At 37.9% G+C, this 14,545-nt stretch overlaps 1 protein-coding gene across 4 annotated transcripts in view; it reads right to left on the reverse strand.

The window, feature by feature from the left end:
• Zcchc7 (zinc finger CCHC-type containing 7) overlaps nt 1-14,545 on the reverse strand; it is a 168,687-nt gene that overhangs the window by 5,831 nt on the left and 148,311 nt on the right. For 3 of the 4 annotated variants that reach the window (XM_041667399.1, XM_041667398.1, XM_041667400.1), the window contains exons 7-8: nt 11,291-11,374; nt 611-706 (exon numbers count right to left, since the gene is read on the reverse strand). In XM_041667399.1, coding sequence (XP_041523333.1) covers nt 611-706; nt 11,291-11,374 — 180 coding nt within the window. The remainder of the gene's footprint in view (nt 1-610; nt 707-11,290; nt 11,375-14,545) is intronic. The other variant, XM_041667401.1, reaches the window with a different exon arrangement.

The raw sequence follows: 14,545 nt of genomic DNA on the forward strand, positions 1-14,545 counted from the left end.
CACCTCTAGCAGCCTGTACTTTTCAGTTTGGACAGCGCAGTATTGACAGGAGGCAATTGAGGCACCTGGGGAAGAGGTTGCATGGCAACGACTTAAGTGAATGTGTTATCAGGGAAAGCTCAAGAACTAAACTGAAAACCCAATAAACAGTCTTTAACAGTCAATAAAAGATGACAGGGAAAACTTTCTGTGCTGCAGCTGACTTTGTCGGACTGCCTTCATGAGCTAAGTTTGTTTTTAGTTTATTTATTTTTAAAAAAGATTTATTTATTATGTAGACTTGTAGGCCAGAAGAGGGCACAAGATCTCACTACAGATGGTTTGAGTCACCATGTGGTTGCTGGGAATTGAACTCAGGATCTCTGCTCTTAACCTCTCAGCCATCTCTCCAGCCCCTAGTATATTTAAAAGAACTACAGAAATACGCTTTGACACTTAATCTTGGTAGAAATTGGATGGGTGTAAATTAGTTGAAAAGACATCAAGTCTCACCACTGAAGGTTAGCTTATAAACAAGTAAGTGTTAGGCGTTTTATTCATTTTGAGCTCATTTTTCAGCAACTACTCTTTGACAACAAAACGCCTTATGTCCAATGTCATTCAAACTTACATGTCCATAATGGCCTTCTTGTGCACAGTTGTAGCAATACACTAATGCTGACTGTCCAGAAGGGGTCTTTGGTCTTCTAGGTGGTCCAGGTTTGGTCTGCAACATAAATAATTGTGAGAGTTTAATACATGTTAGTGGAAAATCCAAAACCTCAACCTTTCTAAAAGAGTTCTTAGGTAAGAGAAGCCTTAGAAATTCTTCTTTTTAGTTTAGTGTGTGGTGGCAGCTGGCTCATACTGGAGCCTAGGAAACAACAACATGGAAGGGGCAGACAGAGGCTCATCAACAGGACAGAGATGGGAGGGGTCAAGGCTTAGGAGACAAAGGAGGACAGAAGCCTGGGCTTTAAAGAAGTTTCAAGAAAGGTCTGACCTACACTGCCTAAAACAACAGAAGCCTAGCAACATCAGGACAGACACCACCATCACAAGTGCAACCAACTCACAAGAGTCTTCCTGGGGGAATCTGGAGGGCAGAGCGGGGTGAGGAGTGAAGGGGAGTGCAGAGAAAAAGTGAGTTATCTAAGGAATTTATTAAATTCTACATGTATTTTATGCATTTTCAGTATGCACATTGTATTTCATAATAAGAAGTGTTAAACTGAATCTAAATTGAAGGGAGAGTGTATGTATGTTACTATTTTGAGAAGCATGAGCAGGAAAGAACAGGATAAAAGGGGATAAAAGGGGAAGTGTTTAGGAGGAAGAATTAGTTGTTGGTCTTTTAAATGGGAACAATGTGTTCAAAGAGTGCTAGTCTGCCTACTATCATTTTACCTAATACTACAATCAGGTGGCTTGGGGTGCAGGGTAGGGAAGAGAGGAGCTTTTGATATAGAAAAATAGTGCACAGGTGATAAAAATTTTTAAGAACGTTACTTTAGCTCTTATGTCTTAAAATGGAAAGAGGGTTGCTAGTTACTCTTTCTGGGGCTGTGACCAAGCAGCTGACAGATAAGGGAGGAAAGCTGTTTGTTGTTCAGGCTCAGAGAGACTGTAGTCCATCACTGCAGGGAGGGTGTGGGGGGCAGCTCACAGCACAGTAGACAGGAAGCCAGACACACACCCCTTCCAAACATTTCTCCAAACATGCTCTCCCTTCTACAGCCCCACCACCTCCCAGTCTATTCCAACTCTGACTCTACAATGGGTCAGAGCCAAAAAGCTACCTTCACACACCCAGGTGTGACTTACTAAGTTCCTAATTGCTATCAATCCAATCAAACTAATAAGTCATCATCAAATTTGAGGAAAACAAAATCTCAACAGTCTTTGCTACTGAAAAGGGCCGTGGCACAAAAAATGGAATTTACGACTTCAGCTATTATCAGCTAGGATATATGAAAAACACAACTATTCTATAAAAAGCTAATAGATTTTAACAGGGATATACATAGGTAGGCAAGTGTCACTGCAGTGGTTTAGACTTTTCTATTAGGTAGGAGAGCACCAGGAAGTTAGTAAATTATTATATAGAAATATTTTTCCTAATCTCAAAAAAGGTTGTTTTGATATGAAATTAAACTGTAGCTAATGAGCATAGAGAAAGAAAACAAAACCCAAAGAAATATGGTAACTTTTTAAAGGAAGAAGTTGTTAAAAAGCTATTCATGGTTTGGGCATGGTGGCACACACCTGTATAATCCCAGTACTCAGGAGGTAGAGGCAGGAAGATCAGGAGTTCAAGGCCAGCTTCAGTTACACAGCAAGCTCCAGGCTAGACGATGCCCATCTCATAAAACCAGGAAGAAAAAGAGAAAAGTTAGTGATGTGTATGACCCAAGATGAAGCCTATGAAATACATCGGACTTAGCAGTCAGGAAATTGTAGGTAACTGAAAACTGCTGAAAGCAATTTCCTTTGAGTGGACCGGGCAGACGTGAGACTGCAGTGGGTTTATCCTAAGTACAAAACAGTGAAAGAAATCTGACTGGGAATGGAAGGGGCAGGGAACAAGTAGACTAGAACCCAAGTCCGAGGATGACTCCGCCCGTGAGGCTGGCAGGGTCCTGAGCGCACGGCCAGTGTTCACTAGAAATAGTAACTGCAGAATCCATGCCAGATATTGCCCTAAGATCTGGTATCTGAGAAGTGGGCAACACAAAAATGACTGCTTACATTCCCGTGAGGGAAGACAGACAAACCAAACAACTCCGCCCCCACTCTACTCCTTCAACCCTCACAGACATACATATGTTTGCGCAAACAAAATATTCAGCAGTGTAAGTAATATGGACCAAGACAGTGAACGAGTCACTGCTGACGGCTTAGACTGATTTGCTGGCAGGAACCCTAATATGGGAAAAATCAGGCATCTTAATGTGCCGACTGACTGATTATTCTTTGCCAAGTTCCAAGGCAAGGGACAAGCCTGCCATCTTAGAAGATTTAAATAGCCGTACATTGAAGCAGAGTGAGTGAAAGAGTGAGGAGGGTCATCTAAACCCAAAGGGGAAATGTTCTATCTGTGTCTTAAGTGGCCTGGACAGCCAGCAAAGGACTGGAAACTAATGGTAGACAGGTACTCAGCAACCAGTTGGCAACTTAGCAGGGTTCGTATTTGATGATAAATGGAACAACCAACCTCCAGAACAGTAAACACTAAAAGTGGCTCTCGTTTATGTAGATATATAGCAATCCTACCACTAAAGTAGATGGGCTTTACAGGCGTATCCATTTCTAGCTCCACCTGGATAACCTAGGGGTGATTAGTAGAGCCTTATAATTGGCCTCGAGGCTGCTATCTCTGTAGCCTATTTTCAATACAAGGTGGTTTTTCTGGCTTGTGACTCAGAACATGACCACTTCTCAATCTAAACTCGTGTAACAATGTCTCTTCTCACTCAGTAAAAGATCAAGTCTTACAGTGGGTCACATTTTTCCCTCCCTGTAACCTTGCTGCATGCTTGGTATGTCTCATCACCTCACTGGCCTCTTCAGTGTTCTCTGAACACTCTACACAAACATCCTTCCATCGAGTTTAGCACCACTGTTCCACACCTGAATAGCTGCTCTCCAGATACAAGGTAAGGCCGCCAAGTGATGTTCCCTATACCTCTGCCCTTTGAAAAACAAAACAACAATTATCCCCCTCAAAATATGTCACATCTGATAAACTAAATAGTTTATTTGTCTATCCACCAGGCAGGGAAAAAGTTACCCACTGTTGGATCCACCTCCTGGGACAGGGCCAGTCGATGGTTAGAATTCAGGACACATGGCAAATGATGGGCTAATGTTTCGGTACCACACAGGTATGGTACGTAACTCACAGAAAAAGCTTATGAATTTTAGATATTGTTAATAAAAAATAGAGACTTTGGGAAACTATTAATTTTTTTATATCTCTAATGGCAAACCTATAAAATTATATCATAAGTTAAAAAGCTTGAATAATTAATCATACGATTTCCTTGTTGTTTCTCCTACTTCATGTTGACAATATGGTACATACTTGGAAAACCAGGAGGGAATCAGTCTTCTAGTACCAGAGATGAAGAGATGTTTAAGTCAAGATTTTATTTATTTATTTATTATGTATACAATATTCTGTCCGTGTGTATGTCTGCATGGCAGAAGAGGGCACCGAACCTCATTACAGATGGTTGTGAGCCACCATGTGGTTGCTAGGAATTGAACTCAGGACCTTTGGAAGAACAAGCAATGCTCTTAACCACTGAGCCATCTCTCCAGCCCCCTTAAGTCAAAGATTTGAAAGCATGTTTCATACTGACAAGTGCTATTTTATTTAGGGAATAATATCAAATATAGCCTCAATGTTCACCTATGCCTTTGGATGGGGCATAAACATTTGATGTTCATTCAACTGAATAATGTCACTAGTTAAAAATTTCCATTATTACTAATAAAAATAGCAGTAATATATTGTATGAAATTCTACACTGTTTCACAATAATTAATTAGTAAATGACTTGACAAACACTATCTACATGCTCTCATTTTAATAACTAGCATGTAGTAGGACTTAATAGGAATGAAATCAGCCTAGATCTTACCTAATTAGAGCACACTTCTGTACTAGAATACAGTAGTGAAAACTCAATAATGACGTTCATTGGGCAAGTCTTTATACTAAGATTAAATAAAAATCTTTAAGCTATTTCAAGTGTTGGAAATATAAAAAATTTTGACCCAATATTTATGCCTTAGAACATGTTGCCCACCCCCTCCACTCCACAGGGTTTTACTCTTTAGCCATGGTTGTTTGAAACTATGTAGACCAGGCTAGCCTCAGATGCCCAGAGATCTACCTGCCTCTGCGGTCTGAGTGCTGGGGTTAAAGGTATGTGCCACCGCTTCTAGGGTATTTCTTTATTTTAAATTAACACTAAAGTCTGATTTAAAGCCAAGTGTGTCAGCAGCTCTAGATCTGGGGTTGTCATTTGGGCCTGCCCTACTGACAAAGGGTTATGTGAGGGAGAACACAGCTTTGTTAAGACTGTCTGAAAGTCAGAATGCATCTCAAGACTGCCCCATGGATACTAAATGAACTATTTATGAAAGCAGGCTTTTTTTTTGGGTTACAGACATTTAAATAATTTGTAGGGTGATATCTTGGAGATTACTTTACTATCAATATATAGAAGTAATAACCTGGTAGATAGCACTACCTATGAAAGGTCCATCCCATCTGCTATTCTTGCTGAGAGCTTTTCATGCACCAGTGAACTCAGTAAATATCAGAAGATAAAGCATAAGCCTACCACGCCATGGATTTACTCCTAATGTCTCCTCAAAGTGCAGCCTGATGCAACGATTACAAATGATTTTCTTCTAATGTCACTTTACATAACCCTTTTTTCTGCATGAATAGTTAGTGCGGAATGAATGAATGAATGCCATTAAAACAGTTAATCATTATCTGGGACACTGGCCTTACTCCCTTCACCACCAAGAATCTCCATGACAAAGGCCAAGAGATCAAAATGCTAGAGCTGCCTCAGTGTCCTATTTCTAACAGTAATTTTTTATGCAAATGAGCCTGCTGGGCATCTCCCTCTGTGACCTTGGGCTGCCCTTATCTAAACTGACTTTGATCCAATGAGGGCTTACATCTAGTGGAAGCTCATTATTATACAGGATATGCAATCAATTTTACTAATTAAAGAGAATTTTCTACTCTTGTGACTGAAAAATAGATTTATTTTATAATCATACATATGCTCAAAGACAAGACCATATGTTTTTATTTATCAAGACAGTTTTCATGTGAACATATTTTAAAATGCATACTAAATGGCTGCGGTAAATATATGCAAAACCAAATACAACACTGAGAAAAGCAGAGATTGGTTCAATCTTTCTGAATATGTTACATTTGCATGTATACCTCTTAAGTTGATATAATTTTCATATTTGAGAACAACCATTCATTCCAACTATTTACAAATAATTTTATTCTTTCAACAAACTAATATTACAGCCCTTGCCTTAATACTGATATTTTAAAAACCTAATCCACAAAATTAAATTCTCAATAAGATGCTATCCCAAACCAAAGGGACACTCTTATTCAAAGTCCATTATCTGGAATCTATTTGACATTTGAGCAGAAAAAGTTTGAATAAATTTAAATACTTGTTTCCTGGTAGCATTCTGACTTTTATTACCTGCCCAGTAATGAGGAGAGGGCCCTTCTTAGTGTTTTATTTAGCTTATAGTGAGTAGGCAGGGAAGAACAATCTTTAGAACAAGGAAGAGTATCACTGTCATCATCATCTAGGGCAGAGAAGAAAGGAAGGCAAAACTTTAAAAGTTGGGCAAGCCCTTTTTTTTTGTTTGTGGAGAGCAGGGTTGAATTTGTGATGAAGCCACAGCTGGGACCCCATGTACTGGCAGCGTGCAGGCTAACACTTTTTGCTGTTGATGTCTCTGGAGGTGGGTCCTCCACCTGTGACCTCAACTCCAGGCCTGTGCCCTTCATGATTTGGACAAGGCTTTCTCTTGGTCCATGTTCTGGCAAATATTTACACTATTACTTTCTTTGAGGATACGGGGAGAATTATTTGCCCCAAGCTATTAGGTTTCTTTTATGAAAGTTTTAATTTTTTTCTTACTGAAAATAATAGCTATTGCATCATAGGAGACATTACTATTAATTTTTCTATACCCTTAAAAAGTGTTGAAAGTACTATATATAGTAAAACACATATATTTTTTGTGTATTAAAACCATGTCATATATCCAACAGACTCCCAACTCATTGGGTAATTCCTTAATTAGGCAGATTTTTCAAACATGTATTATGGACACAACAGACCGGAACGTCTCCTTTGGAGCATTTTCTAGTCTATCGGGTGATTACATCATTAAGCCACACATGCTACGTAGAAAAATCCTTATGAAAATTCATGAAAAAATGTACAGCACATCATTAGCATGCAGCAGGCATGTATGCTTTTGATAGTTTTCTGCTTAAGAAGAAACCTACATGAAGTAATTAGTCGAGGTCGGGACAGTGTGAGACTGGTGCCAGACTCTGGCAAAAAAGAAAATTACAAAAAACTCATACCTCTCATGGTTTATCTGAGAGTAATTTACTTTATTGGAAAATGGATTCTTGAACAATGTTCATCTGAATTACAGCAAAGTAAGAGTGTTGCTTTATTGATTTGATATTTCCAATATACATCTAACTTCCTTCCTACTGCTTGTGTGGACAGCCTCAAGTTTTACAAACTCATGGGTGAAAAGGGTGCAGTGACCAATGGGAAAAGCCAGTTGTTACTCAAGGCCTTGCACTAGCAAATGCTTATGTATTTAAGCCTTCATTTTATGTAATCAAGAGTTTAAGATATTACATGGGTGTATTGTTTCTCAGTAAATAAAAACTGTTCAAGTAAAGTGAATATGTATAATATTGGCATAAATTTTAGTGGTGGAGTTTCATATACATACCATTAGGAAAGCAATAGATTTTACCTAAAAGTTTTGTAAGAAGGAACTACTAAACTGACTGCTTTTCAATCCTTCTATAAATGATGCATTTCTCACTAAAAAACCCCAACAAAAACCAAACCAAACAAAAAGCTGAGTACTTGGAGAACAATGAGCATATGCAAGACAGTAAGGAGCCCAGCAGCACTCCCTGAGTGCCCCCAATCTTCCTGGCTTAAAAAGCTTCCCAATTTTCTCTGAAGGTAGTGGCGTTTATTCACTGGGCCATGGCTAATTTTACATGGAATGCAAAAATGTTAGTTTAAGTTTAATTTACCACCCTATTTAAATATTTCCAATGTAGCTAGCTCTCCAACTGCAGAGCTATCCCTCCGTCTATTTTAATTTTAAAGTAAGTTAGCATAGGGCTTCCTTCTTAATCCCCAGAGACTACCTACATAGTGACACAGACACACACATTTATGACGGCAACATAAATGCTCTTCTGAAGTAATGTGCAACATTAAGTGAAAATCGTTTCCTGGAAAGATATTATAGGTATCTATATTTTATTTGCCATCTTAAACATATCTGGGTCTTTATGGCCTTATTTTAAAAATGTATTTCCTTTTTATATTTCCTGGTGCAAATGGACTGCATAAATAAGCAATGTGCTATGAGGCTTCAGACCAGCCGATAAAACCTTTCAATTTTCATGCCAGCTTCTTCTTTTGTAATTCAAATCTGCCTGGAAACTGGCAGCTCTGAAAACTGAAACAAGCACTGCCACAAATACCTTGTAATGCTATCGACCTTGTCTGCCCATGCAGTGAGAAAGGGGGTGCGGATGTGTCTGCAGCCATCCAGATAACACAACTCATTTTTTGGGGGGGGGGCACGAGGTGGGGATAACAGAAGCCAGCCCCAGACTGCACCAAAAGCAGTCATTACCAGGCAAGCTAGAGAATAAGTCTCTTCAAAATACACAGTGCATTTAAAACCATATATGAGGCTGAGCCACTGCTGCCATTACCAATTTTAATTTAGCTCCTTCAGTTTGCCAGTCAGATAAACTCTTTAGTGCAGTTTTTTAATCTATTTGCCACATTTATGTTTAAGATTATAGTAATATGGATAGGAGAAGGAATCACTTTTAGGGGAAATAAAGAAATAGATCCGCTTATCGGCACCCATCAGAAAGTTCATTAATCAGCTGGGCTTTGTGCCCTCTAAATTGAAAGGTTAAATAATCCTCTCAGGAATATTTTTCAGCCCCTCCGCCAATTGTCCGGAGAGGAGCTGCCATTCATAGCACACGGGATCAGTGACAGGGTATCTTACCACTGTTTGGACCCCAAACAATGACGGACAAATGGCCTGGTTTACAAAGAAACCTTTTAGTACACAGATGGAAAGGACCACAAGCTTTGATGTAGGGGAGGGTTGAGGAGGGTTGGGAAGGGACAGAAAAGAATACACACATGTATGAATCAGATATTGTATCGCCAGCTTTACTGTAGTAGAGTGTAAGTCATGTTAAATATCTATTTTTCAACCATATGAAATGCTTACATAAACCTCCACTGATAATTATAGATTAGAACCATAGCTCTATTGCATTTATTAGTTAATACATGGGGACCCAAACAAATTCCAAGCTTTTGATTTTGACTGTAAATCCATATGACTCTCCCCCCAAGCCTGCTTATTCTATTGAATCCTGTTGGCTATCAGTAACACACACAGAAAATTTCACAGCTTCAAGGACCTGCTCAAGGTAGTCTTGTTTTATTTTTGTTACATTTTAAACATTTAAACTTTATTTCATATGTGTGAGTATTTGTCTGCACTTATGTCTGTACACTACTGTGTGCCTGATGCCCACAGAAGCCAGAAGAGGGTGAGGGCCCTGGAACTGGAGTTACAGGTAGCTCTGAGCCACCACAGGGTGCTGGGAAACAAACCCAGGTCCTCTGGACCACTGAGTCATCTCCCCAGCTTTGGTCTTCTGTTTTTATGTTGCATCCTGTCTTAAAATAAGGAACATGGACTAGGAGTGCCCTTTGGAGGGCAGATACCACACACGTCGAGAAAGTGCCTAATTTGGCATTGCATTTTTTTCTGAACCCACACACGACTGGGAGACTGCAGAGCTCAGGCAGCTCTCATATTTTGTGATGTTCTCTGACAATGTTAAACCCTGGTAGATTATCTTATGAAAAGGACCCCTCTTTTCCTTGTATAAGACACTATCATTGCTGTGAGCTGTATGCTCTCCTATTATTCTCACTATAAAGATTTATATACTTTGCTTACAGTAATGAGCCATAGGACACTGAAGTTATGCTAAAAATGATGCACACAGTAGCTTAATCCATGTATCTCAAAGTGATATCATTACTCCTCTTCCCCCCTCCCTTTTTCCTGTTTTCTTTAATGCTGGGGATGAAACCCAGCGCTAAACATGCACTGCATTTTTATGTATGATACGGACTTTACATGGTCATTTTTATAGGAAAGGAAGTAACTTAAATCTTTTGTGATAAAATCTTAAATGTTTTTTATGCTGGTTTTTAGGTAAATCAAATTAAGAAAACAATTTGTTTACTGTACTTAATTAAGAGTTACTCACCTAAACTGGGCGTGGTGGCGCACGCCTGTAATCTCAGCACTCATGAGGCTGAGGCAGGAGGATCTCGAGTTCCAGGCCAGCTTGGTATATAGCGATTCCAGGCCAGCCTGGGCTACATAGGAAGACCCTGTCTTGGGAAAAAAAGAAAAAAAAAGAAGTTACTCACCTACATTTTTTTGAAACAAGTAAGACAAGTATAAATAATAAGAAAAGGAGAACGGCTTGTAAGTACTGTAACTCCAGTAACTGTAAGAAGGAAACATTGTTAGGAGACCAAGAAGAAGCTGTTACACTCTCCTCACCTTGAGCAGAGACCCTACAGCAATCTGAGTCTGGGCTATCCCCAGACCATCTCTAGGTGAGGTGCTGCGCGGAGCTTACCTGGTTTACATGCTATGAGCAGAGCTGTGAAGTCCGGCAGACACCTCACTGTGTGCAGGCTCACACAGTCCTGAAGCCAAGAGCTGAGGCTCTTCTGCATCAGACATTTTAACAACAACCTCTGTATACACTACATGATAGAATCAAATTTGAACCAGAGTACAGCCCTAAGTCAGCATTCTTTTCCTTATCTTGTGGCACAGAACATTAACTCATTGATATGCCCGCCCTTCGGTCCAAATTTCATAGCATATTTTTCAAAACATGTATAGTACAACTGTGAGACAAAGGAGTTGTCAGAGATCTAAGACATACAAAAACAGAGACTTTTATTTTATAAACAAAGTTAACACACAGCCCCAAACTCAGTTCTCCTAATTGCAAGTATCTGTATAGAAGCATATTCATAGAAAGTAGGTATTTAGCTGGGAATGACAGTTTATGCCTGTAATCCTTGATCTTTGGAGGCTGAAGTAAAAGAATCAATCAGTAGTTCAAGGCCAGCCCAGGCTAGCCCCATAAAAGAAAACAAACAAAAACCTCAAGTGGGTATTTATAAGCACAGAGAGATTACAAATTAGAAAAATGCTCTTATAATACATCTAGTAGATAGTTATAATTATGTGTGTGCACATGTACATGCATAATAGAAATAATGTACACACACACACTTAAAAAAATAAAGAAAATAAAGCTGGGCATAGTTTAGGAGGCTAAGGCAGAAGGAACTGCCTGTCTCAAAACAAAGTTAAAATAATCTGGTGGCCTTACCAGTAACTGAAGTATGTGTTTGCATGTATGGATTATTTCCACAAATACAGATTTCTGAATTCTCATAGTAAATAATTCTTGTTTCTGAAAAAGGATCCATTCATATATTGATAAACTAGTTAAGGTAAAGGTACAACTTAAACTTATGTACATGCATGCATGTGTGTATGTATGCGCATATGTAAGTATACTTGGATTATATACATACATGCATATAAATATATGTCTTCAAGCTTTAATTGTTCAATGCGATATGACTTTGTAGCTTTTTTCTTCATATAAATTACTGACATTACTTAAAGGCCAATCCTCAAATATCTGGAAGAAATACTTACAAATGTACAAATTCACATATAATTCCCTTGACTTTCCAATACATGAGGGAGTTAAGTGACCACTGAATTTAAAGCTTAAAGTCAGAACAATCCGAGTAGTAATTCATAAATCTCTAGTCACTTGAAAGAGTACTTCTGAAACCTTACAGTCCTCTTCACTTGTTTATTACAGGAGCCTGTATGGTGATAAGGCAGCTCTGGTGCAGACACTGCTCGTGGAGAGGTCAAGGGGTACTTTCCGAGTCGTCAAAGGACTGACCTACAAGACTATGCTGATCCTAATTGTACTTAATAACGGAAGGAACACTTTTGTTACTTCCATTTTGTTTGTATGTATACCTTATTTACATTTATTGTTGCCCTGAAATACCCAGAGAAGCACACAAGAGTCAGTTACTTGGTAATATACTTTTAAGGAATGCAAAACCCATCTATTATATGAAAAATAGCCACTCAAATATGCTAAAATTATACATTTCTCTGTTCTGATGTGTACATAACCTGCAAAAAATTGCTTAACATTTCATATTAGAAAATTATAATTTCTGGTATTAGATGGTATATGGTGGGCAACTGTAAGCTTGAGAAAATTTAGTTTAAGGGTTTTTGTTTTGTTGATATTCACATTCATCGTAAAGTGGCATTCTTTCAAAGTGCAGAGTTCCCAGTAAAAAAGAATAGTTTTCTTGGGATGACATGACTCATGTATGTATTTTACTAAGGAGACATAAAAAAAAAATCAGTATGTGCCACTTATTAAAATGTGAACTACTAGAAATGGAATTTAATTGCTATATGTTTAGTTATTAACAACTCTTTTCTAGTGATTGAACATAATTCATTTGTTAGTAAACTGCACACAATGAGGGGGGGGGAGAAAAAAGTAACAAAATGTTTGAGTGTAACTTTCTACTTTCTGTTATCCTCAGGAAAAACAGTATAGGAAAGGAATAAGCACAGATTTCTTTCAAGTTTTAAGCAGAAATCAAACTTGAAGCTCATCTGGTGAATACACAAGTCCTCAGCACGCTGGTCATTCCCTCCAGCCATTAGGGAACAGAGACCGTTTTGAAAATCAAATGAAGAAAGTAGTTACAAACTATAGTAGATCTTCAGATTAAACTAATCTTTAGATTATCTAAAAAATGATCAAAAGTATGAAAGCTAATGGTGAGGTGACTGCAGACATTCAGAAAGTGGCAAAGCACAGGTGTTCCTAAGTAAAAGCACCCAGACAGCAGTGCATGCCCACTGCTTCACCATTTCAGATGCCGTGTATCTACACCACCACCACCGAGTGTGAGAACAAGCCTGTACAAAACATATCATATTGATTTCCTGTCCAAGTTAAATTATTTTGAATTAAAATATTAAAAGTCAAGTATATTGAAAAATCTCTAAAGTAATGGATACCTCATTTTCCTTCAAAAATAAGAAAAATATTAATATTATTACTTCAATAAAATATAAATTATTTTATTGTACTCTTAACTAAAAAATCAAATGTGTACATGACTTGAAGAAACACGAAAGGAAAAATAATAAGCATTAATAGTGCACAGTGTCTACACTTTCCCACTTCCCTTTATAGGAACAGCTTTAGAAAACTGCTTTTTGGTGACTTGGCAAATTATATTTATTTTAAAATGAATCTCATTTATTGAGATTGATAATTCCAGGTTCTATCTTCTTTGAAAGTGCATTTTCTAATTGCTTTCAACAATTAGTTCTGGCATGTCTGTAAAATACTTAAAAAAATTAATTCTTTAAAAGTCATTACCTTTTATATACTAAGTTAAAAAATGGTAAGACTGACATAAAAAATCTATCATAATCTTGATATTAAGTGCAGAGAAAATACTTAAAATATTGAATACTAATCTATTTCTGATAAAATGTCCATGTGAAAAAACTTCAAAAATTCTGTCACTGTTCAAATGCATTTCCTATCTGTTATCACTGAAGTCATCAATGCTTATTAAAAAAAATTATTGGTGCTGTAGGTATTGAAGTTCAGTGGCAAAGCTCATACTTAACGTACATAAAGCTCTGGGTTCAGACCCAGTACCAGAAAACAAACAAACAAACAAATTGTGTTATTTAGATGCCGAGTGACTAGAAGAAAAAGTGAAGCAGTCTGGCTGTGTAGAGCCCTGTAAGGCCCATCAATCACCTAAGTACTACAAAGGGGAACACATGCCTTCTCAAGCTCCAGACCACACACACATTAACTTTAGCACTGTGTCAGTGTTTAAGGGGATTTTAAAGAAAACTGAATCTTTGAAATTTAACATATATAGTATCTCAATAGCAAACTTTAGTTAATTAAAACACTGACTAGAATTTATATGAGTTTTCTTGGTTCTGGGAGTTGGTAAAGTGGATTGAATTACCAAATGATTTTATAAAAGCTGTTTATGATAATCTCTCTGTCAGGCCCTTAAAAATGGTAACTTTTTTTTTAATAGTGAGAACTAGCCCTCACTCTATTTTGGAATGGACAGTTCTAAAGATAATGCCCAGCCAATCTATTTTCTTAAACACACACCTGGGCTGTTGTTTCACTTACCAACACGTGCAAACACTCACAGGAAAAGAACAAAGCCTTCCCAGTTAAGCGGTGTGCGAACAGTGTTCTCACGGGTGGGAAGGTCTGCTTAGATAGCTAAAAGGCTTTCAGAAAGTCACCCAAGACTCCTAACACATCCAACCAAAAGGAAGTTTCTTAAAAAAAAAAAATTCTCCATCGAGACTGACTTTTAAAAATATTTTCCTTTTTTATTTTAAGTTATTTTGAAAGAAAAACATGGCATTTTAGCATTAGGGAGTTAAAAATTGTTATTTACCCCTCCTTATACCTCAGTCCCAAGATAAAGAGAATCAAATGGCTGTGTCTTCAGCACCTACACTCACTTCCCCA

This window comes from Microtus oregoni, unplaced genomic scaffold (assembly GCF_018167655.1).
Source record: "Microtus oregoni isolate MIOR12 unplaced genomic scaffold, Mior012 000017F_ref0000208, whole genome shotgun sequence".
NCBI classification, from domain to species: domain Eukaryota; kingdom Metazoa; phylum Chordata; class Mammalia; order Rodentia; family Cricetidae; genus Microtus; species Microtus oregoni.